The sequence below is a fragment of the Hyperoodon ampullatus genome (assembly GCF_949752795.1).
Source record: "Hyperoodon ampullatus genome assembly, chromosome: 4".
NCBI lineage: Eukaryota > Metazoa > Chordata > Mammalia > Artiodactyla > Ziphiidae > Hyperoodon > Hyperoodon ampullatus.
The window spans coordinates 55241715-55269308 of record NC_136917.1 but is presented as its reverse complement, the minus strand read 5'-3'; the positions used below and the strand labels follow the sequence as shown (position 1 = coordinate 55269308).

Genomic DNA, 27594 nt, shown 5'->3' with positions numbered 1-27594 from the left:
TTTCAAATCATTCTTTAAAAAAATAATCCGGTTCTCCTTTTACCCATGTTCTCTTTAAGGCTAGGCTATGTAGAAAAGAAGAGAGGCAAGTGAGATAAAAATGGCAGATGATATACTGTATATATTATATCTCACACATGTTTACACACACACACACACACACATATGCACTGCATTGTACCAGAGAGCATCTAGGAGCAGTAAGTAGGTCTGGACTGCAGACTGCCTGGCATCAAATTCCAGCCCTATCACTTGTTCAGTATGTGACCTGGGACAAATTTCTGGGTTTTCTGAGCCTTAGCTTCTTCATGTGGGATAGTATTGGAACTTAACCTCATAGAGTTATTGTAAAGATCAAATGGGGTAATCACTGCAGTGCTTAATGCTTGTCTCACGGGAAGTGCTCGCTCGGTCAGTATCAGTTGCTGTTATTGTTGGTGACGATGTTAATAATCTAAGGCAGGCAGAAAATAAAGGGATTTCAGAAAGGGATAAGAAAAGGAAAAGCGAGATGCAGGAGACACTATCCTAGAAGGTTTAAGTATATTGGAAAGAGACTGGTATAATATGGTAAGCTTATGCTGTATTTTATAATGCTTATTAGATCACTCATGTGATAATGATAATTATACCCTATGAGTATTTTATGGCCTTCGTACCTTCCAGATTAGCACTGTGGCCAATGAGAGCTGCCTGGTTTATTCCACGCTGTCGGTGTCAGGGTGAACTGCTCTGGCCACTCCCCTGACCACTGTCCCACTTAGCAAAGGTGCTGAGACACCAGTAGATTACGTGGAAGTTTAAACCAGGCATTCAGTGCAGCTGAGCCTTGGGAACCTCAGAGGAAGGTGGCCTCCCAAAGCGTGCACGTGTTCTCTTTTTTCCCCAACACCTGATAAGGGCAAACTCTGTGCTAGGCCCTGGCGATGGGACAGTAAGGGAGGATAATGCCATCCCAGTTTTCTTGGAACTTCTAGTAAGTGGAGGAGACAGACAATGACAATTCCGTGAATAATGACATAATTACCAAGTGCTAGGAAGGAGAATTGAGGAATTAGTTTTGTAATGAGGTATCTGACCTGGTATGGGGCATCCAGAAAGACCTCTTTGGGAAGTGAGAGTGATAAGTTAGGAGAGAGCCAGATCAAGAGGGACTGCAGGGCTTCCCCGTCAGGGAGCATCAGCATTAGGAAGGAAGGCACCCAGGCCTAACGAGAGTTTTAGCCCAGTTTTAGCCAAGGGGGGCATGGTGGAGAAGGGTCTAGATCATGTGGGATCTTGCAGGCCAAGGATTTTTAACCTGTGATTAAAAACAATCAGAAGCCTTTGGTGGGTTTTAAACAGGTAGTGGTATTGGATTGGAGGAGACCAGAGGGGAAATAGAGCTGGCTGCACGCTCAGATTTTAGAACAATCTCCACTTTAGACTGCAAGCTATATGCCAAGAGGTACCTTGACGTTGCTGCATTTACCCAAATCCTTTTTCCTTTTCTCTGAAGAATTTTCAGTACCAAGTGGGCTTCTGTAAGCGGGCGTGAAAGTCGATGTATATGATACTTGTCAGTACTTAACATCTTAGCGGTGATGTTTATCCGTCTGAAATATAGTTTACACATTTCACCAGAAACAGAGAAGACATTGGTAGTTGCTCACAGAGTTTTGAGACCCTTGGATGAAAGCAGAGCGGCCTGCAGGGATGCACATATGGCCATAAGTGTCCTTTTGAGGGGGCCTCTCAAAGTCATCCATTTGGCCCGTCCTCCTTTCTTCCTTTTAATCCATTCTTCTCTCTCAGTCTTAAAGTGTTCACTCTTTCATTATTGCAGCTCTCTGACTCTGCCAGCCAACTACAAATGGAATGCTGTCATATTTGAGGGATATTTCATCATTTTCATGTTTTTGTCAAGCATGAAGCCACTTCAGGAAGGGAGTAGAAATGATATTTAGTCCCATATCACTCTCATAGGCATACATGCTTTTTCTTCCTCTCTCTTGCTTTTTCTTTCCTTCTTCCAGTTTAGTAATTTGGGTGGTGAATGAGGGAGCAGCTCTTTTTTTTTTTTCTCTTATAACCACTACTTGTTCTCCCACGTGCCCAAGCATATAACTACTCCATATATTCATTTGTGGTTAGATTTTCTGAGGAAACAAAATGCCTCTTTTAGCCTAGCTGAACTGACCCTTAGTTGTGTGGGAGCGGCAGAGCGCTAAGGTGAAGATTATGGGCTCTGCAGCCACCCTGAGTTCCTTTCCTGGCTCTGCCCTTCATTAGCTGTGTGACCTCAGGCAAATTACTTAACTTCTCAGTGCTTCAGTTTTCTCATCTGTAAAATGGCAGTGATAGTCTTACCTACTTGTCTCAAGGAGCTCTCTTGAAGATTATACTGGGTAAAAGTATCCATCATAAGCAGCACTCAGTTATTCAAAGCTTCAAATCTGGCTGCTCACTGGATAACCATTCCCAGAAAGATGTTAAATATGGTTGGTGAGCATGACCCCAGTAAGTACACGGAAAAGTTTATTTTAAACTCTCATTCTGGTGCCAACCATCAGGACAGCCCAGCAAAGCTGTATTTATGGCTCTGATGGATTTCCTTGGCAGAAGCCTCCTCAGCACCATCCAGGCTGGTCCCGTCTCACCGAGTTCAGGTGGTATCCAGGCAACACACACACACAGTCTGACTCAGTAGATAACTCGTAGCCAGTGGTGGTGAGGATTCCCCCCACCATTTCCCCACTCTACACTAAGGATGAAGTTGAAGTTGGTGGAAGGAGCCACACTGACAACGCTTGAAACTAAACTTGCCTTGGGTAGCCACAAAAAAAGTATAGTTCCAGCAGCTTCATTTCCAGCTAATCCTTCTTGGCCCCGGAGCTCGGAGCTTCTCTATCCCTGAGAGGGTAGTAGAGAGATAAGTGATATTTACTGCAGCTTAGGTGCCCACCCACTCAACTACTTTCCAAATTGGTAACCTGGGGCCTACCCAGTGCCTGCCTGTGTGCTGCAGGGGATGCACTCCAAGATCTGGATCCAGCCCCCAGTCCTGAGACACTCATGAGAAGGGAAGCAGTCAGGGTAGAAATGCCCCACGGGATTGATTGTGAAAATAATCACTTAGAGCTCTGTGTGGCCTCCCGTCAGGGAGGTATCTAGAACTGGGCTTTGCAGGCAGGTGGGCGGTTAGGGGAGGACTTGCCAGGCAGGCCAGGGGCAAGTTGGTGCCCTTGAAGGCAAAGTGAGTGTGGTGGGTTTGCTGTAGCTTCCTATGAGGCTCTCAGCCTGTCATGTGAGGTGCTTATAGGGTAATGATAGAAAATAAGTAATAATATATTTTGAATTTTTCTATGGATTTGAAGTATTTCATAATTTTTAAAAAAGAAGAAATGGAAAAAAAAGGATAACCAGAAGAGAAAGACAGCCCTTGAAATACAGGTGGAAGAGACAGGGTTCCTTGCGCCAGGCAGAAGCAGGACACCAGGTGACACCACCAATTTACAGTGTGACTTAAATTGGCACTTGCTTCTACTTTCACCACTGTCATCACCACTACCTTGACCACCACCATGAACAATACTAGCTGTCATTTAGTGAGCCATTATTTCAGGCCAAGAGATTGACTCACCTAGTCTTATTAGTCATCCTTAAATTTTATGAGGTAGGTACTGTTGCTTGTGTTTTATAGGTGAAGAAAGGGGTTTAGAGAAGCCAAGTGACCTGCCTCCTGTCATCCAGCTGGGAATCTCTGTATGATTCCACTCCCTGTGCTATCCTGTCTCCCTTAGCCTTTTTTTCCCCATATTTATAAATTGGAAATAATATTTGTACTCCATACCTATAGAATGGCGTTTTTCAAATTTTAAGTCATGACGCATTAGTGGATTGTAAAATTGATTTAGTAGCAGAAAAATGACCAGAATAGAATAAAAAATAACAGAATTTATCACACTTACTGTTTCTGAAACTTGTGCTTCTAGTAACTCATGTTTCTGATATGCAAGGATGTATGTGTGTGTACCTCTCTCTAGGTGTGTATATATGTATGTATGTACTAGTGAAGTGTTATATGGGAAAATATGTTTCCTACCATGGGTTATTGTCAGAAAGTTAGAGAGCTACCATTCTAGACTTATATGAAGTTCAAACAAACATTAAAAAGTGTTGCGGAGCTCCTGTAAACTCTAAAACACCTTACAAGTCTAAGTTATCATTACTTAACACTGGAAGCTGAAACAAACAAATAAAGGATGGCAGATAAAAGTGTTGCTGTGCTGTCACCTCCACCCATCTGGTTCATCGCAGATAGTGCTAATTTGTCACCACATTGTGTCCAGTGGAGCCAGGATGCAACTTTGACACTCCTCGACATAGCACTGCAGGCCTCAAGATGAAACCTATTTGCAGACCTAGCAACAGGCTTAGGTACTGTTGTTACATCAGGACCAGTCTGTGGTTATAAAGTACTGCTCAGCCCTTCCAGAGCTCTGACTCTCATTTAAATGCTAGGAAGACAGATGTGATCCCCAGAACAGCATGGGCACCTCTGCATTACAGGCCCCAAAAGAGTTGCCTCCACTCTCCTCCCCTCATAGTACTCCCCCACCACCATCTTCATCTGGAAGTAATTTACCTCCTTCTGCTTCTCAAAGGGTATCAGGCCAATCCAGAGTCCCCATTCATTTTCCCTTGAAGCAAAGGTGGCAAGAGGCCCTTCTGCCATGGCCATTTTCCATGGAACATGCTCTTTCCTCATTAACCATAATTCATGAGGAAACCACAGGGAACATGGGGTGCCGATTCCCCACCAACTCTCCTGAAGGCATGCCCCTCAGGAGATGCCCTGCTTCTCAGCTGATGTGGCAAACTCTTAACAGTCACAGAAGGAACCGGGCTTTCCCTTAAAATCGCATGTGGAGTTCTCTGCCGCCTGCAAAGGAAGCCTGTAGAATTGGCAGTTGTCTTAGAATTCTCCACAGAAGAGTCCACGTGGACCTAGGGAAGGCCTGTCAAAGACTCCCTCAGTGGAATATGCAATAATGCATAAGAGACTCTTGTGTGTGGATTTTAAGTCAAGACTCAACATGACATTCTGGGCTGTGTGGGGAAGAGCTCAAGCAGCTCAGTTACCAACCCGGAAAGCAAGTTCTCTGTGTTTTATAGACCTCACTAATGAATGAGCCCCGTGGCCTTGGCTAGACCAGGCTTCCCAGTGCTCTGCCAGCCCTCCTCCCACACATGGGTAAATGCATCAAGTTATAATGGATGGCTGGTGCCAGCAGAGACTGAGGTCTGTGCCTTTCTCTCTGGGATACATAGCAATCTCCAGCCATTAATAATTCATTCTGGAGTAATGAACATAGCTGTACCAAGTTATGAGCAGTAATAATCAAGTGATAGATCAATTTGTTACCTCAGCGTGTCAAAAGATAATGGTAGCTAGTCATGAAAGGTGTAGCCTTTTTCCCCAAAAGTTTCATAAGACTTAGATCAGTGTGTTTTTTTAAGTTCTAACGTAAAATGGATCATTAAAAAGGAAATGAGTTATGTTGGGTAGCCTCAAGCGTATTTATATTCAGAGATGCTTATCCACAATTACCATAGCTTTTTCCCAAATGCCTTTGGTCATTTGGGCCAGTAAATCGGAGTAATTATTGCTCATTAATTAAATCGAAGAAATGGAACACAGTTCCAGACTTTGAAAAGAGAGGTTGGGAGAGTTGAGATACATTCTCAAAAAATCATCAATAATAATTTGAGGTTTTCTGAGTAAGTAGCTGGGTTGAGAATTGTTTAATGTCTACTCAGAAACCCCCGTCGTCTTTTAACACCTCACTGAACATGTGTTGTGTTTCTCCTGGGCCGGGCACTGCTCTCACCGCTGGTGCTACCAACTAAAATAAGCACAGTCTCTATCCTAAGGCAGTAGTCGAGACCTTAATAACATGTAGTAAATCCAGGGGGCCAACACTCCTGCCTTCATTGAGGGGTGGAGGGCTGGGGAGAGACTAGACAGAGACTTCAGAAGGGAAGGGAGCCATTGGCACGGTGCTTTGAAGACCAACAGTTTGCCAAGCAAAGAAAGAAGGGTAAGAGAACGTTCTAGGGAGAGGATTGACAAAGGCAGATAGATGTGAAAGTGGAAAGAGGATGGGTCATGAATGATTATAATAATCACTGCATTTCCCACACGGTAACACATTTAACTGATACAACAACCTCATGAAGTAGATGTATTATTCACCTCACCCCCTTTTTTAAAAGATGAGGAACCCAAAGCTTAAACGTTGAGTCCCTTACTCAGGGACCCAGAGCTGGGAGGTTACAGAGGGCTTAGAGGTGAGTTGGAAAAGCTGTGCTAGGTCATAGGAGTTTGACATTAAAAACAATGGAGCCCACCAATGGTTTATGGTCACCATTATCAGAACATTCCAGCTGTGCAAGCGTTGCTGAACACTGCACATACACTGTGTCACTGTGTTCTCTCTTAGTGACCCAGTGAGGTGTGAGGCCATTGTAGTTTTCAACAGAGGACTGCCTTGAGTGGAGCTAAGTTGTAGACAGGAGCTGGTGGTGGCAGGCAGGGTGCAGCCAAACCCAGAGAGTCTAGTCAGAGAGCCTCATTAAGAGGCTGTTGCTTTAGTCAGATTGTGTTGAGAAGCGTGATGGTGAAATTGATCATCATCCAAACCCTATATTTTTATATTGGTCTACAATTTAAAAGTGCTTTCCTACATAAACAGCTTGTTGATTCATTTACACAGGGACTTTTGTGACAAGAGGGTAAGTCTACTGACTTGGCTCATTAGGGAGGGGAAGTATAAAGCCATGGAATTCACTTCCTGCACAAAGGAACTGATGTTGAAAGTAGTGGTGTTACAAGCAGCTTGTAAATATGCAGACTTGCTGATTGACTGAGGCCCAGAACCAAAGCCTTTCCCCTTCGCCAGCCTTTCCCCTTGCTTTAACGCTTTCAGGCTAGAAACCTGATACAGTTTTGGGTAGAATGGAAAACTATAAGTAACATCAGGAGATTCAGCTAGAACTCAGAAAATGTTTGTAAAATATTATTACATGGACCAGAAACAGGCCAAGGAATCAGTGGCAACATCTCCTTGCTGCAGGTATTGTTTAGCAGTCAGAAAGCAAGTTCCCTTCCTGACTGGGCTATTCCACAGTTCACGTTTCATAGACTTAACCATCCCTTTCAGAGGAGGAGCTTTTTATGAAATTAGACTTTTAGCCCTAGAAAATGAAAGAAAAATACACATCTGCTGATAAAATTGGTTAATGTAGTGTTCAGTAAAGGCTCAGTTTCAAAACCAGCACTTAAAGCAGTAGAACCTCTTTTTCCTCCTACAAAATAGAAGTATCTAAGAGAAACAGTGCAAACATTTATAGAATTGTGTGAAAAACAAATACTCAGTATAAATAACACTAAATGCTAGGGAGGTATGTCTGTGAAAACTGCCATCTCTGCCCAATTTCTCTCTAGTTTCTAGTAATGAATAGTTTCCTTCTTCTAACAGGTGGAAATATTAGGTGGAAGCCCCTAATATATATATTTTTTAATTAATTTATTTATTTATGGCTGTGTTGGGTCTTCGTTTCTGTGCGAGGGCTCTCTCCAGTTGTGGCAAGCGGGGGCCACTCCCCATCGAGGCCTCTCCTGTTGCGGAACACAGGCTCCAGACGCGCAGGCTCAGTAACTGTGGCTCACGGTCCCAGCCACTCCGCGGCATGTGCGATCCTCCCAGACCAGGGCCCAAACCCGTGTCCCCTGCATTGGCAGGCAGAGTCTCAACCACTGTGCCACCAGGGAAGCCCGCCCCTAATATTTTCTTAACAATACTAAATGGCCTTAACTTTTAACTTATTTGTTGTCAATAGATAATTTGTATATTTTTGTACATGGGGCCAGCGAATGAGCAATGAAATTTTATGGCTAGGTCATGGTGCCCTGGGTGTGGAGTTCAGATATATGTTTTGAGTATTTGTTTATCCAGAAATTTGCATATGTGTTTAGCAGTTTACTCAGCCCAATACTCCTGACCCTGTGTGTTCCTTGGACTTTGAGAGTAAGTGACAATATAAACACAGCCATATACATGGATGTACAGTAGTGCATTTTTATTTCTGTTTATGCAGAAATGTTTGGCTTAATGTAAGCCACGTGTCTAATATGATGGGGCTTTAATACTTTGAGCCTAAAGTGCTGTCCTGACTGAGATCTACCCATTTAAAAAAATTAGGTCTCTTTTGGGCCTATATTTGCAAATGTATTAAAGCCCTCAGGAGTTTTTAATATTTGCGCTAGAGAAAATGCTAATGATCACAGCGGTTTAAGCAGCAGCCAAGTATAAAAGTTGTAACTAAGAGGGATTAGCAGTTACCTGGATTTGCAGAATAGGGATTCAAATGTGCAAAGGTTCACATTTTGGAAGGCAAGCTGCTTTGGTTGGTTGGTTGGTTGGTTGTTTTAGGCAAAATGGAAATTGTAAGGAGTGTCGTATCCTGAAATAGCAAAACAGCCCAAACGCTGGAGATTTCTGAACCTTTGGTAGACGAAAATAGGAGTAGAAAAGTCTCTCTTTGGACTCCAGAGGCATCCAAACATGTCCCCAGATCTGGCTCCTACCAGATGAGGCGTCTGAAGATGAGAAGGGTACAGGAGGTCAGCTGTCCATTCATACACTATTTCTCTCATTTGTGCCATTTCTTTTCCTTCCTACCAGCGTTGCTAACAACCACAAGCAGAATTTGATGACGGTGGCAAACCTTGGCGTGGTGTTCGGACCCACCCTGCTGCGTCCTCAGGAAGAAACGGTAGCAGCCATCATGGATATCAAGTTTCAGAACATTGTCATTGAGATCCTAATAGAAAATCATGAAAAGGTAATATATCATTGGTCACCACAAGTGGAGAATTTACTTGGGGGGGAGCTGAGTTAAAACTGGCCTACAGGGCTTCCCTGGTGGCGCAGTGGTTGGGAGTCCGCCTGCCGATGCAGGGGACACGGGTTCGTGCCCCGGTCCAGGAGGATCCCACATGCCGCGGAGCGGCTGGGCCCGTGAGCCATGGCCGCTGAGCCTGCGCATCCGGAGCCTGTGCTCCGCAACGGGAGAGGCCACAACAGGGAGAGGCCCTCATACCGCAAATTAAAAAAAAAAAAAAAAAAAAAAAACTGGCCTACAGGGTTGACTCAGGTTCACATCGGTGGTGGCTTTTACACTGTGGTGATGATGACTGAGTTGCTGGTGGTGATGATGGTGGTGGTGGTGGTGGCGGTGATGGTCATCTTGGGATTGCAGCAGTGGCAACAGTGGCGGTTGTGGTGACGGTAGTGGTGGACAACATATTAGGCACTTCTTTTGTAACAGGAACTGTGTGCTAAGCACTTTATATATGCTGTCCTTTTAACCTCATAACAATGCAGTGAAGGAGGTGCTACTAGGAGGCTCATTTTGAAAATGTCCTTTACCCATTTTTTTTTTAACTTGGTTGTCTTCTGATGAATTTTTGAGTTTTTTTAAAACATTAGAATAGTAAAATATTTTCATGTGTGTTTCAAATATTTTTCCTAACCTATTGTTTCCTTATAGTTTTATAAATGGTGTATTGTTTCATACCGTGCGTGTATGGGGGGCGTGTTTGTCTTTTCTTTTAGGGCATTGGAGTTTCTGGTCTGTCTTAAGAAGGTTGCCCTCACCCCACATAATGAAGTATGTCAACACAGCTGCCCTTAAAAACTGGGGTAGGGGGACATGAAACTCCACCCATCTGTCCTACCTCAGTTCCTGGTAGCACATCCCTCTGAAGCTTCTCAGAACCTGCAGGGCACCATTTGACAGCCCAAGGTGCTGGGATATAATAAAAATGCTGTTCCTCCTAAATAAAACGTTTACCTAGAAAGGTGAATGAATTGCACTAGGTCACCTGCCAAATAAATCTAGCATCTGACCACTAACCACCTGCACTGATGACACACCAAAATAAGCCATCATCAGCTCTTGTCTGGATTTTTACAGGAGCCTCCTGATTTGTTTCCCTGTTCCCACCCTTGGGCTGTCTATTCCGATGTCAGCCACCAGAATGAGATTTTTTTTAGTGTTAGATCGAAGAGTATCAGTTGTCTGCTAAGAACCGTCCAGTGGCTTCGCATTTCACAGAGTGAAAGTCAGAGCTCTCCCAGGAGCCTGAAATGCCCTACAGGGTCTCTGCTTTCCCCTCTGTTACTTGCCTCGTCTCACCTCCTACAGCCCTCTCCTTGAATTCCCTCCTACGGCCACCTCGACTGCCTTGCTGGTCCTTGCACACGGCACACACTCCCACCTCAAGGGCTTTGCAGTTGCCGTTTGCAGTGCCTGGAACACTCTTCCTCCTGGCATACTTCTTCACCTCCTTCAAGCCTAAGTGAGGCCCACCGACATCTCTCTATTTTAAATTGCGAACAGTCTCAACCCCAGCATTCCCCCTCCCCTTGATCATGCTGTCTCTCTCCGTAGCACTTACCACTTTCTGGCATACTATATAATTTGCTTATTGATTATACCTGTTGCCTTTCTGGCCTCTTGTAGAATGTGTGTATCATGAAAGCAGGGACTTTAGTCTGTTTTTTTCTGTGCTTTGTCCCCAGTTCCTCAGTATGCGCTCAGTGCATATGTGTTGGATGAATGGGTGGGTTCCTGTGGTAGCTAACCTCCAAAGTGGCTCCCGGTAACCCCTGTCTCCTAGTAGTCACTCCCTTGTGTATCCTCTTCCAACTGTGAATAAGCAACCGGCACTGATCCCAATGTGATCAGTAGGAATTAATCAATAGGAAATTGCAAAAATAATGGTCTGTGAGCAGTCCTAAGACCTCGTCGCATTTGCCTTGGTTTCTGGACTTGCTCACTCTGGGGCAAGCAAGCCACCATGTTGTGATGGTGGTCACACAGCCCAGTGGAGAGAAAGTGAGGCTGCCTACCAACAACCAGACCAAGTTGCCAGCCATGTGTGAGTCATCCACTTTGGAAGTGAATGGTCATGCCTTCAGATGATATAGCCCCAACCGACACCTTGAGTGCAACCACATAAGAGACCACTGAGCTAAGCTTCTCCTGAATACCTGAGTCACAGAAAGTGGGAGGGATATTAAATGTTTTAAACCACTAAGTTTGAGGGATAAGTTGTTATAGAGCATTAGTAATTACTAAAGAATCTCTGAATATAAACTTTCACAGAGTAACAGAGGTCTCCTGCAAAATTGTGTAAACAACATAGCCTTTTTCTTACATGGTTAATAAAGAGATATGAAATCAGATAATTTATTTGAAGAAATTATCTTCTCTTTCTCTCAAACTTTGGACTCTGTCCAGCCACTTCCCACAAATATAGTAAATCAGGTATAAAAGAAGATTATGTTATGTATGATGAAAATTAACTTGGAAAAAAGAAATATAATCAAATAGCAGTTAATAACATTTTTTCTACAAACAAACCACTCGGATTTAAATCTGTTACCTCTTAATAGCTGTGTGACCATGAGCAGATTACTCAGCCTCTCTATGCTCATAAAAGTACTTTCAGTACAGTGTAACTGCTGTGACAAATAACCCCAAAATATCAGTGACTCAGGACAATAGAAGTTTATCTCTTGCTCACATACCAGTTTACTGTGGGTATTCTGGGAGTGGGATACTGCACCGTGATTCAGCAACCCAGGTTCCTTCCATCTTGTAGCTCTACCTTCTGCTCTGCAGAGCTCTACAATCGACTAGTTGGTGGGGGAAATGAGAGAGCAAGGAGGATTGAGTAAGATTATATGGGCCAAGCCTAGAAGATGCTTTCCTTATTTTCTCCACCGTTCCATTGGCAGAACTCAGTCATGTGACCCCATCCAACTGCAAGGGAGGCTGGGAAAGCACCCAACTGTGCAGAGCAAAGGGAAGCAAGTTTGATGACCAGCTAGCCAGTGAGCCACCTCCCTTCATCTGCTTTGTTGTGAGGATTAGATAAGGTGATTTACGTAAAAGACTTAGCCAAGAATCCAGCAAGGAGTAAGTGTCAATAACTGTAAATCATTGTTTTTAGCAATCTCGACAGAATTCTCTGAAAATAGAACATAATTCTATCTCTGAGTGTCACATATGCCCCTTTCTCAAAATGATAATTTTTAAACTTAGTCTTTTGTTAAATAAAATAATCTTAAATGTTGAGACAGATTTCTAAGGAGTTTGATTATGCTTCATGTCCCTAAGGGGCATGTACGAGCTTATAGCAGGCAACATCTAATGATTTTTGAACCTTAACTGTTTTTTGGTGTCCTTGGGCCTTTAAAGCCAGAAAACATTCAAAAGTAGTGTGATAGAAAAAAGACCGGATACTGCTAATAACAATATTGAAACTTGTGTAAACAAGCAGCCATCCCGCCTTGAGCACAAAATATAGAAATAGAAATGAAATATGAAATGCATGGCCAGGCCTGCAAGTATATGGGCAGGAACTGGTGAAAATACTCATCTGATTTGGTGGATTATAAATTATGTTCCTCTATGCTGTGTATCTGGTGAGGTACATATTAAAAGAGTACTACAGTGCTTCATTATATGTTCTTCTTCATTAGTCTCTGTGAGAGAGTGGGATGATTCACAGCGAGATTTATGTTCCTGTGGAAGCCAGTGCAGGAGTGTCAGTGGAAACATTCCTCGGATGAAGGCTGCAGCAGAGTGTATGTCTCCAGTCCTGAGGGAGCTAGTGTACTAGCATGATAGAGGTTTTTAACCTGGGATCCATGATGGGCCAAAGTTATATGCAAGACCTGCGTATGTACATGATTCTGGGAAGAAAGTCATTAATATTCATCAGGTTTGCCTTTCTGGTAAAAACAACTTAGAATAAGGCAGTTTGACTCCTTTTCAAATGTCGTTTCAGGCCTGATCTGGTATAAAGTCAGCAGATGCTGCCTTAGCCTCCTTTGGAAACCTGTGATGTTCACCTCACAGGAACCCAAAGCATACATGGCCACGCCCTGAGAGCCCCTGGCTTTCTGGAGATAGTGCTTTGGAGGAATTTCCTGCCAAGGGAATTTAACATTATCCATCAAAAGAGCATGTTTTTGTCCTCAGGTGAATATTGTCATCTTCCTTTAAAATCCACAGTATGAAGATGTTAGTTAACAGTATTTAATGAGCATTCCCTTAGGCTTGGCTGTAATTTTCTAGAGACATAATGCACACAAAAATGTCATAAGTGACTACTTCTCTAACTTTACTGTCGGAAGTTGGACAAAATCCTGAAACCTCACTTGAAGAAATGCTTTCCAACAGCATCATTTCATCCTGGCCCCCAACAAGCATTTGATAGCAAATGCCCGCCCCTTGCTTGAACAAGCCCTAATACAGGTCTTAACTGTATGTCTCCCACAGTTAGTGGTATAATACTCTCTCTCGTGTTGTTAAGAATATTTTACATAAGATGTGTACTTTGTGCCTTGGAATAAAATTGGGAGGGACCCAGGAATAAGTAGAAGACAGCACAGAAGGAGGGTATAGAAACCCAGGCATGTAGCCTTTGGAGCCACTCAGAGAGAGAGAAAGAGAGAGAGACAGAGAGAGAGAGAGAGAGAGAGAGAGAACCATAAGGTGTCTGTTCCAGTTGTCTGTTTCAGTTATCTGTTGCTTCATAACAGATCATCTGCAAACCTAGTGACGTAAAACAGCAATGACTTTTTTTGCTCACAAATCTGTGGACCAGAAATCTGGGGAGGGCTCATGTGTGTTCCAAGCTGCAGTGGTTTTACTGCAACTGGTAGATCCAAGATGACCTTACTCCACATGTCTGGGACCTTGGTACTAGCTGTTGGCTGGGTCACCTTGGTCCTCCTCCACATGCCTTATCTCTCCATGGGATCTCTCATCATTTAGTAGTCTAGGCCAAACTCATGAGGGCAAACATAGAAGCTGCAAGACCTCTGAAATCCTAGGCCTAGAATAGACAAAGTGTCACTTCAGCTACATTCTGTTGGTCAAAGCAAGTCACAAGTCCAGCCAGTTTGAAGGGGCAGGAAATAGACCCCACCTCTGGATGGGAGGAGCAGTGTGCATGCACAGGCGTGGGAGGAATTGTGGGCTGCCGGTTTTGCAGATGATCGCCAAGAATGCCTCACTCCCCATCACTGGCAGGTTTGCATGTAGTTCCCACTGGAGAGGCTTCCCTTTCTTATTAGTGGCTGCAACTGCTCAGCGTTTCTTTTTTTTTTTTTTTTTTTTAACATGTGAACATACTCCCTCCCCTCCCTTTTCTTATTGGAGTATAATTGCTTTACAATGTTGTGTTAGTTTCTGCTGTACAAGCGAAGTGAATCAGCTATATGTATACATATATCCCCTCCCTCTTGGACCTCCCTCCCAGCCCCCACCATCCCACCCATCTAGGTCATCACAGAGCGTAGAGCTGAGCTCCCTGCGCTATACAGCAGGTTCCCACTACCTATCTATTTTACACATGGTAGTATATTTATGTCAAACCTAATCTCCCAATTCATCCCACCCTCCCCTTCCCCGCTGTATCCACACGTCCATTCTCTACGTCTGTGTTTCTGTTCCTGCCCTGCAAATAGGTTCATCTGTACCATTGTTCTAGATTCCACATATATGCGTTAATATATGATATTTGCTTTTCTCTTTCTGACTTACTTCACTTTGTATGACAGACTCTAGGTCCATCCACATCTCCACAAATGATCCAATTTCATTGCTTTTGATGGCTGAATAATATTACATTGTATGTATGTACCACATCTTCTTTATCCATTCATCTGTTGATAGATATTTAGGTTGCTTCCATGCCCTAGCTATTGTAAATAGTGCTACAGTGAATATTGGAGTGCATGTGTCTTTTTGAATTACAGTTTTCTCAGGGTAAAGGCCCAGTAGTAGGATTGCTGAGTCATATGGTAGTTCTGTGGTTAGTTTTTTAAGGAACCTCCATACTGTTCTCCATACTGTCTGTATCAATTTACATTCCCAACAACAGTGCAAGAGGGTTCCCTTTTATCCACACCCTCTCCAGCATTTATTGTTTGTAGATTTTTTGATGATGACCATTCTGACCAGTGTGAGATGATATGTCATTGTAGTTTTGATTTGCATTTCTCTAGTAGTGATGTTGAGCATCTTTTCATGTGCCTCTTGGCCATCTGTGTGTCTTCTTTGGAGAAATGTCTATTTAGGTCTTCTGCCCATTTTTTGATTGGGGTGTTTGACTTTTTTGATATTGAGCTTGCATGAGCTGCTTGTAAATTTTGGAGATTAATCCTTTGTCAGTTGCTTTGTTTGCAAATATTTTCTCCCATTCTGAGGGTTGTCTTTTTGCCTTGTTTATGGTTTCCTTTGCTGTGCAAAAGCTTTTAAATTTAATTAGGTCCCATTTGTTTATTTTTATTTCTATTTCTTTAAGAGGTGGATCCAAAAAGATATTGCTGTGATTTATGTCAAAGAATGTTTTTCCTATGTTTTCCTCTAAGAGTTTTATAGTGTCTGGTCTTACATTTAGGTCTTTAATCCATTTTGAGTTGATTTTCGTGTATGGTGTTAGGTAATGTTCTAATTTCATTCTTTTACATGTAGCTGTCCAGTTTTTCCAGCACCACTTATTGAAGAGATTGTCTTTTCTCCATTATATATTCTTGCCTGCTTCATCATAGATTACTTGACCATAGGTGATTGGGTTTATCCCTGGGCTTTCTATCCTGTTCCATTGATCTATTTTTCTGTTTTTGTGCCAGTACCATATTGTCTTGATTACTGTAGCATTGTAGTATAGTCTGAAGTCAGGGAGTCTGATTCCTCCAGCTCCATTTTTTTTTCCTCAAGATAGCTTTCGCTATTTGGGGTCTCTTGTGTCTCCATACACATTTTAAGATTTTTTTGTTCTAGTTCTGTGAAAAATGCCACTGGTAATTTGATAGGGATTGCATTGAATCTGTAGATTGCTTTGGGTAATATAGTCATTTTCACAATATTGATTCTTCCAATCCATGAACATGGTATATCTCTCCATCTGTTTGTGTCTTCTTCGACACAGACAGGTCTTTTACCTCCTTAGGTAGGTTTATTCCTAGGTATTTTATTCTTTTTGTTGCAGTCGTAAATGGGATTGTTTCCTTAATTTTCTCTTTCTGATCTTTCGTTTTCACTGTATCGGAATGCAAGAGATATCTGTGCATTAATTTTGTATCCTGAAACTTTACCAAATTCATTGATTAGCTCTAGTAGTTTTCTGGTGGCATCTTTAGGATTTTCTATGTATAGCATCATGTCATCTGCAAACAGTGACCGTTTTACTTCTTCTTTTCCAATTTGTATTTCTTTTATTTCTTTTTCTTCTCTGACTGCCGTTGCTAGGACTTCCAAAACTATGTTGAATAATAGTGGTGAGAGTGGATATCCTTGTCTTGTTCCTCATCTTAGAGGAAATGCTTCCAGTTTTTCACCATTGAGAATGATGTTTGCTGTGGATTTGTCGTATATGGCCTTTATGATGTTGAGGTAGGTTCCCTCTTTGCCCACTTTCTGGAGAGTTTTTATCATAAATTGGTATTGACTTTTGTCAAAAGCTTTTTCTGCATCTATTGAGATGATCATATGGTTTTTCTCCTTCAACTTCTTAATATGGTGTATCACATTGATTGATTTGCATATATTGAAGAATCCTTGCATCCCTGGGAGAAATCCCACTTGATCATGGTGTATGATCCTTTTAATGTGTTGTTGGATTCTGTTTGCTAGTATTTTGTTGAGGATTTTTGCATCTAGGTTCATCAGTGATATTGGTCTATAATTTTCTTTTTTTGTGATATCTTTATCTGGTTTTGGTATCAGGGTGATGGTGGCCTTATAGAACGAGTTTGGGAGTGTTCCTCCCTCTGCAATTTTTTGGAAGAGTTTGAGAAGGATGGGTGTTAGCTCTTCTCTAAATGTTTGATAGAATTCGCCTATGAAGCCATTTGGTCCTGGACTTCTGTTTGTTGGAAGATTTTTAATTACAGTTTCAATTTCATTACTTGTGATTGGTCTGTTTATGTTTTCTAAATCTTCTTGGTTCTGTCAATGGTCTTCTGTTTCTCCTCAGAGCTGCCATTTTTTACATAACCAGGGGGCATGCAACATTTGGTGATAGTGACAAGTTCAGTCCTCACATACCCTTTGTAAGCCTCAGTATGGAGAGCTAACTCATCAGTGTCTAAAACAGGGAAAACATCTTTGTTTTTAAAATTGACATTTAGAAGAGAGTGAGTTTCTTCCTGGTGAGAAAATTCAGTTTCTCTTTCCTCATAAAACATCTTTTTTGAAGAGAAGGAAAAAGGTTTCTGTGTTTTAACTGGCTAAAACATATGGCCTTTCCTCTCCACCCCTCCCCTTTCTCCTCCTCCCCCTCCTCCCTCTCCCTCATTGTTTACTGGGGATTAACACTAGACATTCAGACAAAGGGTTAAAAATGAAGATAACTCCTGAACTGCTTTATGTTGTCCCTGGCACATCCACACACCCTCAAGACAGCACCTGTTTAGAAGCGAGAAGAGCCTGAACCAAGATGGCAGAGTAGAAGGACATGCTCTCACTCCCTCTTGTGAGAACACCAGAGTCACAACTAACTGCTGAACAATCATCGACAGGAAGACACTAGAACTCACCAAAAAAGAAATCCCACATCCAAAGACAAAGGAGACGCAACAAAGAGATGGTAGGAGGGGTGCAATCACAATAAAATCAAATCCCATAACTGTTGGGTGGGTGACTCTCAAACTGGAGAACACTTATACCACAGAAGGCCACCCACCGGAGTGAAGGTTCTGAGCCCCACGTCAGGATTCCCAACCTAGGGGTCTGGCAACAGGAAGAGGAATTCCTAGAGAATTAGACTTTGAAGGCTAGCGGGATTTGATTACAGGACTCTGACAGGACTGAGGGAAACAGTGACTCTACTCTTGGAGGGCACACACAGAGTAGAGTGTGCATTGGGACCCAGGGGAAGGAGCAGTGACCCCAGGGGAGACTGAACCAGACCTACATGCTAGTGTTGGAGGGTCTCCTGCAGAGGCAGTGGGTGGCTGTGGCTCACTCTGAGGACAAGGATACTGGCAACAGAAGTTCTGGGAAGGACTCCTTGGCATGAGTCCTCCCAGAGTCCGCCATTAGCCCCACCAAAGAGCCTGCACGCTCCAGTGTTGGGTCACCTCAGGCCAAACAACCGACAGGGAGGGAACCCAGCCCCACCCATCAGCAGTCAAGTGGATTAAAGTTTTACTGAGCTCTGCCTACCAGAGCAACAGCCAGCTCTACCCACCACCAGTCCCTCCCATCAGGAAACTTGCACAAGCCTCTTAGAAAGCCTCATCCACCAGAGGGCAGACAGCAGAAGTAAGAAGAACTACAGTGCTGCAGCCTGTGGAACAAAAACCACATTCACAAAAAGACAGACAAGATGAAAAGGCAGAGGGCTATGTACCAGATGAAGGAACAAGATAAAACCCCAGAAAAACAACTAGATGAAGTGGAGATAGGCAAACTTCCAGAAAAAGAATTCAGAATAATGATAGTGAAAATGATCCAGGACCTCGGAAAAAGAATGGAGGCAAAGATCGAGAAGATGCAAATGTTTAAGAAAGACCTAGAAGAATTAAAGAACAAACAAACAGATGAAGAATACAGTAATTGAAATGAAAACTACACTAGAAGGAATCAATAGCAGAATAACTGAGGCAGAAGAACGGATAAGTGACCTGGAAGACAGAATGGTGGAATTTACTGCTGCAGAACAGAATAAAGAAAAAAGAATGAAAAGGAATGAAGACAGCCAAAGAGACCTCTGGGACAACATTAAACACAGCCACATTCGCATTACAGGGGTCCCAGAAGGAGAAGAGAGAGAGAAATGATCCGAGAAAATATTTGAAGAGATTATAGTCGAAAACTTCCCTAACATGGGAAAGGAAATAGCCACCCTAGTCCAGGAAGCGCAGAGAAGAAGATATAACAATTATAAATATATATGCACCCAACATAGGAGCACCTCAATACATAAGGCAACTCCTAACAGCTATAAAAGAGGAAACCAACAGTAACACAATAATAGTGGGGGACTTTAACACCTCACTTACACCAATGGACAGATCATCCAAAATGAAAATAAATAAGGAAACACAAGCTCTAAATGACACAACAGACCAGATAGATTTAATTGATATTTATAGGACATTCCATCCAAAAACAGCAGATTACACTTTCTTCTCAAGTGTGCACGGAACATTATCCAGGATAGATGACATCTTGGGTCACAAATCAAGCCCCAGTAAATTTAAGAAAATTGAAATCATATCAAGCATCTTTTCTGACCACATGCTATAAGAGTAGATATCAATTACAGGAAAAAAAAACCTGTAAAAAATAGAAACACATAGAGGCTAAACAATACGTTACTAAATAACCAAGACATCACTGAAGAAATCAAAGAGGAAATCAAAAAATACCTAGAGACAAATGACAATGGAAACACGATGATCCAAAACCTATGGGATGCAGCAAAAGCAGTTCTAAGAGGGAAGTTTATAGCTATACAACCCTACCTCAAGAAACAAGAAAAATCTCAAATAAACAATCTAACCTTACACCTAAAGGAACTAGAGGAAGAAGAATGAACAAAACTCAAAGTTAGCAGAAGGAAAGAAATCATAAAGATCAGAGCAGAAATAAATGAAATAAAAACAAAGAAAACAATAGAAAGGATCAGTAAAACTAAAAGCTTGTACTTTGAGAAAATAAACAAAATTGATAAACCATTAGCCAGACTCATCAAGAAAAAGAGGGAGAGAACTCAAATCAATAAAATTAGAAATGGAAAAGAAGTTACAACAGACACAGCAGAAATACAAAGCATCCTAAGAGACGACTACAAGCAACTCTATGCCAATAAAATGGACAACTTGGAAGAAATGGACAAATTCTTAGAAAGGTATAACCTTCCAAGACGGAACCAGGAAGAAATAGAACATATGAACAGCCCAATCACAAGTAATGAAATTGAAACTGTGGTTAAAAATTTCCAACAAACAAAAGTCCAGGATCAGATGGCTTCACAGGTGAATTCTTTCAAACATTTAGAGAAGAGCTAACACCCTTCCTTCTCAAACTCTTCTGAAAAGTTGCAGAGGAAGGAACACTCCCAAGCTCATTCTGTGAGGCCACCATCACCCTGATACCAAAACCAGACAAAGATACTACAAAAAAAAAAATTACAGACCAATATCACTGATGAATATAGATGCAAAAATCCTCAACAAAATACTAGCAAACAGAATCCAACAACACATTAAAAGGATCATACACCATGATCAAGTGGGATTTCTCCCAGGGATTCAAGGATTCTTCAATATACGCAAATTAATCAATGTGATACACCATATTAACAAATGGAAGAATAAAAACCATATGATCATCTGAATAAATGCAGAAAATGCTTTTGACAAAATTCAACACCCATTTATGTTAAAAACTCTCCAGAAAGTGGGCATAGAGGACACCTACTTCAACACAATAAAGGCCATATATGACAAACCCACAGCAAACATCATTCTCAATGGTGAAAAACTGAAACCATTTCCTCTGAGATTAGGAACAAGACAAGGATATCCACTCTCACCACTATTATTCAACATAGTCTTGGAAGTCCTAGCCATGGCAATCAGAGAAGAAAAAGAAATAAAAGGAATACAGATTGGAAAAGAAGAAGTAAAACTGTCACTGTTTGCAGGTGACATGGTACTATGCATAGAGAATCCTAAAGATGCCACCAGAAAACTACTAGAGCTAATCAATGAATTTGGTTAAGTTTCAGGATACAAAATTGATGCACAGAAATCTCTTGCATTCCTATATACTAATGATGAAAAATCTGAAAGAGAAATTAAGGAAATTAAGGAAACGCTCCCATTTACCATTGCAACAAAAAGAATAAAATACCTAGGAATAAACCTACCTAGGGAGATAAAAGACCTGTATGCAGAAAACTACAAGACACTGATGAAAGAAATTAAATATGATACCAGCAGATGGAGAGACATACCATGTTCTTGGATTGGAAGAATCAGTAATGTGAAAATGACTATACTGCCCATAGCAATCTACAGATTCAATGCAATCCCTTTCAAATTACCAATGACATTTTTTACAGAGCTAGAACAAAAAATCTTAAAATGTGTATGGAGACACAAAAGACCCTGAATAGCCAAAGCAATCTTGAGGGAAAAAAGCAGAGCTGGAGGAATCAGACTCCCTGACTTCAGACTATACTACAAAGCTACAGTAATCAAGACAATATGGTACTGGCACAAAAACAGAAATATAGATCAATGGAACAAGATTGAAAGCCCAGAGATAAACCCACGTACCTATGGTCAGCTAATCTATGACCAAGGAGGCAAGGATATACAATGGAGAAAAGACAGTTTCTTCAATAAGTGGTGCTGGGAAAACTGGACAGCTACATGTAAAATGAAATTACAATGAATGAAATTAGAACACTCCCTAACACCATACACAAAAAATTAACTCAAAATGGATTAGACCTAAATGTAAGACTGGACACTATATAGTGGAAAACATAGGAAGAACACTCTTTGATATAAATCACAGAAAGATATTTTTTGATTCACCTCCTAGAGTAATGGAAATAAAAGCAAAAATAAAAAAATGGGACCTAATGAAACTTCAAAGCTTTTGCACAGCAAAGGAAACCATAAACAAGACAAAAAGACAACCTTCAGAATGGGAGAAAATATTTGCAAACGAATCAATGGACAAAGGATTAATCTCCACAATATATAAACAGCTCATGCAGCTCACTATTAAAAAAACAAACAACCCAATCCAAAAATGGGCAGAAGACCTAAATAGGTCTTCTCCACAGAAGACATAAGGATGGCCAAGAAGCACATGAAAAGCTGCTCAACATCACTAATTATTAGAGAAATGCAAATCAAAACTACAATGAGGTATCACCTCACACCAGTTAGAATGGGCGTTATCAGAAAATCTACAAACAAAAAATGCTGGAGAGGTTGTGGAGAAAAGGGAACCCTCTTGCACTGTTGGTGGGAATGTAAATTGATGTAGCCGCTATGGAGAACAGTATGGAGGATCCTTAAAGAACTAAAAATAGAATTACCATACGACCCAGCAATCCCACTACTGGGCATATACCCAGAGAAAACCATAATTCAAAAAGACACATGCACCCCAGTGTTCATTGCAGCACTATTTACAATAGCCAGGTCATGGAAGCAACCTAAATGCCCATCGACAGATGAATGGATAAAGAAGATGTGGTACATATATACTATGGAATATTAGCCATAAAAATGAACGAACTTGGGTCATTTGTAGAGACGTGGATGCATCTAGAGACTGTTATACAGAGTGAAGTAATTCAGAAAGAGAAAAACAAATATCGTATATTAATGCATATATGTGGAACCTAGAAAAATGGTACAGCTGCAGCGGTTTGCAGGGCAGAAATTGAGACAGATGTAGAGAACAAACGTATGGACACCAAGGGGGGAAAGCGGCCGGGGGGTGGTGGTGGTGGTGTGATGAATTGGGTGATTGGGATTGACATGTATACACTGATGTGTATAAAATTGATGACTAATGAGAACCTGCTGTATAAGAAAATAAATAAAAGAAAATTCAAAAAAAGGAGACAGAAGCTTTGTTTAGAAAAAGAAGAAAAAAGACAGCACCTGTTTGTGTAGAAACATCCCCTGCTGATCTTCTCTTGTCACAGAGAACCCACCTGTTTCTCATTCGTGGGAGCCTTAGTGATGTGTTTCTCAAAGACATTCAGTTTGGTCAAATTAAGTACGCTAACCACATACTTAACCTGTTGTGATGCTTCAGAAACTTGGTCCTTCACCTCCTGCACAGCCCTGCGGAGGGGAGCAATGTTTGGACCAATTTGTACAAAATATATATCCCAAAGTAAGTGAAGGCAGAGAGGAAAAAGCCAGAAGATATGGATTATTCATGTTTTATAATTTTTTATAAATTGTTCGTTTTCCATGTTGGTAATACATACTGATTTATTTACTCAGTTGAAGGTAATGTGTCTTTTTAATGTACATAGTCTAGCAGTAGTAATAATAATGATAGTAATAGTTAACTTTTACTTACAGCTTATTGTCCGCAAGGCATTGTGCTAAGCAGCCTTATATTCATCATATCATTTATTTTTCACAGCAACACTATAAGGTCAGTATTTTTAGCTCTATTTTACAAATTTTGAACCTAGAGTCCAGAGAGTTGAAAAAACAGCTTGTTAGGAGAGGAACAAGGGTTGAACTTAGGACTCCTTTCAATAACCCAAGCTATTAAATCTATTCTTGTTAATCTCTAGTGACTGCATTTATTGAGCACCTACTCTTGACCTAAGATAAATGAGGCAGGACCTTTTTTTCCAAGGCCCTCCTGTTTTCTCAGGGTATAACTAACCATAATATAGTATACTAAGTGACATCCAGTAAGATGAATAAAGTGTGTGGTACCACTGAGGAGAAATAATTTAATTCTGCTTGTGCCTGGCTCTGACAGATAAATAGACAATTTCTAGGCAGAGCAAGAGTAGAGATGGGGGGACAGCCTTCCAGAGGAACATTAATCAGTTAATCAACATGAATCAACCCGTGTGTATTAAAACGAAATGGTTGTGAAAGAACTTTGGGTTATGTTAGCAAGTGGTCAGAGATGATGCCAGAGGTTGGGTTGAGCCTATCTATCAAGGGTCTTGAAAGCTATGGGAAAAGGTTGGCACTTACTTCTGAAAAATGGGAGCTCTCAGGGGATTCCAAGTAGAGAGGTAAAATGATTGTATCAGCACTTGAGAAGGACATCCCTGGAAGGTGAACCAGATTGTACTCTGGTTGCTGATATCAGAATCACTCATTAAATAAAAACAAAACCATAGAGTTTACCACACTGTAGTAAACTTGTGGCTATATATTTTAAAAGTCTTGCTCAGTGTAACCTTTGACATACAGCCTTTACTTATTATAGGGTAGAGTAGGATCCTAATGGCTTTTATCTGGGTCTTTTTGCCAGACTTCCTAAAGGGAAATAGTAGCTCATGGCATCATTTCCCATCAACAGCTCCATACCCTGGACTCGACTTGGATTATCTGAAAGCTAAAGAACAGATTTGAGAGTCTGGCTCTTTTTATCTGTAGTCAAATTTCAGAGTTAAAAGTTCAGAGGGCAAAGACTTTGGCTCTTTCTCTGTTTGTTTTAAGGTAATAATTATTTTAAGTAACCATTTCTATATGCACAGAATCTTTACCCAGCTCACACCTTGTCACCCTGAGCCTTAAAACATCAATTAGCCCAATACTTGGGGTTATAGTGGAAGTTATCAATATTTATATGCATCTAGTTAAGATTTCAAGATACTGAACGCTGTCATTGTTCAATATACCAAAAAGCCCAGAAATTCTGCAATTTCTTACAAGGTTTTCCTTTTATTTCTCTTTTTAAAGGTTAGCTTGCCAATGACTTTGAAAAATTTAAATGTGTAGGAAAAACAATCCTGTCAAGAATCAAACTGCCACCTTTTCATAGATTTGGTTAAACATGAAATCTCAGATTATGTGTATGTCTTAACATCTTCCTGTTAAGTTCCAACATGTAATAGTAGGATTGTTTTGAACAGTCCACGATGTTTCTTTTGGCTGTGGCATTCAGAAGGGTTTCTGCACATGAAGCAGGACGTGGGTGTGCACATGTGCCCATGCACCATGTGCTTTTATCAGTATTGTTCCTTTTAGTGGCTGTTGATGTTTTACAAAATAAGTTATTATGATTCTTTTTCCAGTCCATCAGTAGGCTTTGGAAGAGGTAGGAGTGGTGATCTTTGAGTTGTTAATTCTTAGAAATACCCAAAGATCAGTGCCCCCCCTTTTTTTTTGCCCCTTTTTAATACATGTTAACTTTTAATCTTATATGTCAAGGAGAAGAGCGAGCAACCATGGATGTCCTTGCTTAACAGCTAGTGTAAGCAGCAAGTCCTAAGCAAACTTGCGTTCCTGTTAAAATGGTAGTGTCTTTCAAGGTTGTCTTGATTTGAGTTGATTTGGGCCCACCAAAGTGCCTTGATCTGCTTTTACCAAGATGTTGGTGGCTTTGGAATCCATTGTATCAGTGTTGGGGTTTGTACACAAAATGTGCATCAATTAATAGAATGCAATTGATTTGAACAGTTTCTGGCAACTGACAAAGTGTTGGGCAGTTGTATTTCATTTCCTTGTTATTTCAAGCGGCTGTTGATATGCAAAATTGATGATGATGCTGATGGTGATGATAATGATGATGATGATGACGAAGAAGAAGAATGCCTGCACACTTTACTCCTGTTACTGTGGCCTGCTTGGGAAGCTAATCTTGTGCCTCATGACCATGGCTTTTTTCATCTGTTCATTGATTTATTGTTGTTGTTGTTACCTTTCCTTACATTGGTTTCTGAGTATATTCTTTCTGGTCCTGTCCATTTAGGTTTAGAAATAAGCTAGATTTACTTGTATGCTCAGCTGGAACGCTTCTGTCACAGGCTTTTCTTCTATTTGCTGTGTCAAGTGCCGTGCAAACAGTTCTTTGTTAGTGTCATAAGGTTGTGGATCTGAACATCTATATTCTGCAGCCCCCCCACCCCCAGCCAATAAAGCCCCAGATAAACTAATCATTGTTTGAGCTCCTTTAATGGTTCTCAAATAAGGGTGGAGTTTTGTTTTAATCCATTCCTCTCTGTCAGCAAAGATAACAGGAAATAGAATCTTTCTGGAGATAAGGAAAATCACAGCATCCCATGGATTACCCAGGTTGACTATATATACTGCCAGTTACTAAATGGAATTGTTTCCTTTTGAGGGACTTTTAATAAAACTACTCAAACTACTTTCCAAATTGCTGTTCCCTGGGCCAAAATCTGATACCAACAGGACATCGGACTTTCAACTCTCCTTAAAAAAAACCTCTCTGTGGCTGTAGCCTCTGAATTTGGCTTCTTAACTGGTATATTAAATGAGCCCTGCTAAGACTTGCCAGGCTTTCCAGCAGAAAGGTGCTGGGTTTATGGCTTCTCGTGCCCTGAGCAGCTCTATTCTACAGCCTGTGGATAGAAAGAGTGGGCAGTGTGTGAGCCATGCTCCATAGGCCTAGTCCTCCACCTCCAAAGCAGATACTCCTCAGACTAACCAAGCCCATAACTCATTATTTTTTGCTACTTGAAACCCTGATACATTTATGTTTTAGGAAAATGCTTAGTCTCTTCTCTTATAGAAGCCTTTCTCTTTTGCCTTGTAATCCTAGGCCTCTGTCATTGATTTATTGTGTCAGAGCTACTTGGCAGTTACAGACCAGGAACTCTTCATCACGACCTAATTTTCCTCCCATAAAAATCACAGCACGTAATAAAGAGTACACCACACACGTTACTGGAAGGCTTCTAATCCTTGTAAATTGCAGGAGCATGTTACAGATGGGATTGGAAAAGGTATAAAAATGTGTATGTGACATGGCTAAGAATAAATTCCACAAGTGTCAATGGTCTCCAATGTCAAGATGGGCCCGAGGGGGGCCAGTGAAATTTGAATTTTGTAGACAATGCAAGGGGAAAAGAACAGCAAATTCTAATGTTGTAAAGCAGTTGAGATCGATGTTATACAAAGAGCAGTAATTAAATTTGCACTTATAAATTAAATCTTCATGTCCTGACTGCAGATAATTCATTGTTGAGTCTCCAATTATTTCCCTTCTTATACTTTTTTATTGAATGCTATCATGTCTTTTGAACACTGAGTGTCAAACAGTGTTAGGTGCTTCAGTCCTCGCCTCAGTCCCGGGAGTTTTTACAGATGTGGCAGCTAAAGGTCAGAGTTATATAACTTGCTCAAAGTCACAGAAGCTAGTGAGTGACTAAAATCAGATCCATCAGCCTCCAGAACTTATGATCTTTGCATTTTGTCCTCTGTCTCTCAAATTACTGACACGTATAAAGGCCACAGGTGGTTAAGACCCAGACAGTCCAGCTAAGCTGTCTTAAGTCCCAGTCCAGCTGTACTCATTTATGTGACCTTGAACAAATCAGTTAGTCTCAGTGAGTCTCAGTTTCCTCACCTACAAGATGACAAGAATAATAGTAGAGTAAAATCCTGAGATAATCCATGTAAATAACAGCATGATAAACACTCAATAAACTTTGGATATTTTTACTGTCACTTATACCACTACTACCTCCTGCCCACTCTGTCAGGTTCTGTGCTCAGCATTTAATATGCATTAGCTTTTCAGTATCCCTGCAAGACAGGTGTTAGATCCCCATTTACACAAGGGAAACAGTCTCAGAGGGGTTAAGGCTCTTGCCCCAGTTGAACCCAAGTCTGTATAGCTCCAACACCTATTTGCTTTCTACCCATATAATGACTGTAAATTCCTTTCCTATATATATATATATTTTTTTTTTTTTTGGATGGTGTTTAGGTTTATTTTTTAATTAATTTTTATTGGAGTATAGTTGATTTA

General features: G+C 41.2%; 1 protein-coding gene across 3 annotated transcripts in view; it reads left to right on the top strand.

Annotated features, from left to right (window-relative positions):
* ARHGAP26 (Rho GTPase activating protein 26) overlaps positions 1-27594 on the top strand; it is a gene marked incomplete at both ends in the record, with an annotated part of 484977 nt that overhangs the window by 369577 nt on the left and 87806 nt on the right. For all 3 annotated transcript variants that reach the window (XM_079704014.1, XM_079704013.1, XM_079704012.1), the window contains one exon: positions 8730-8889. In XM_079704014.1, coding sequence (XP_079560140.1) covers positions 8730-8889 — 160 coding nt within the window. The remainder of the gene's footprint in view (positions 1-8729; positions 8890-27594) is intronic.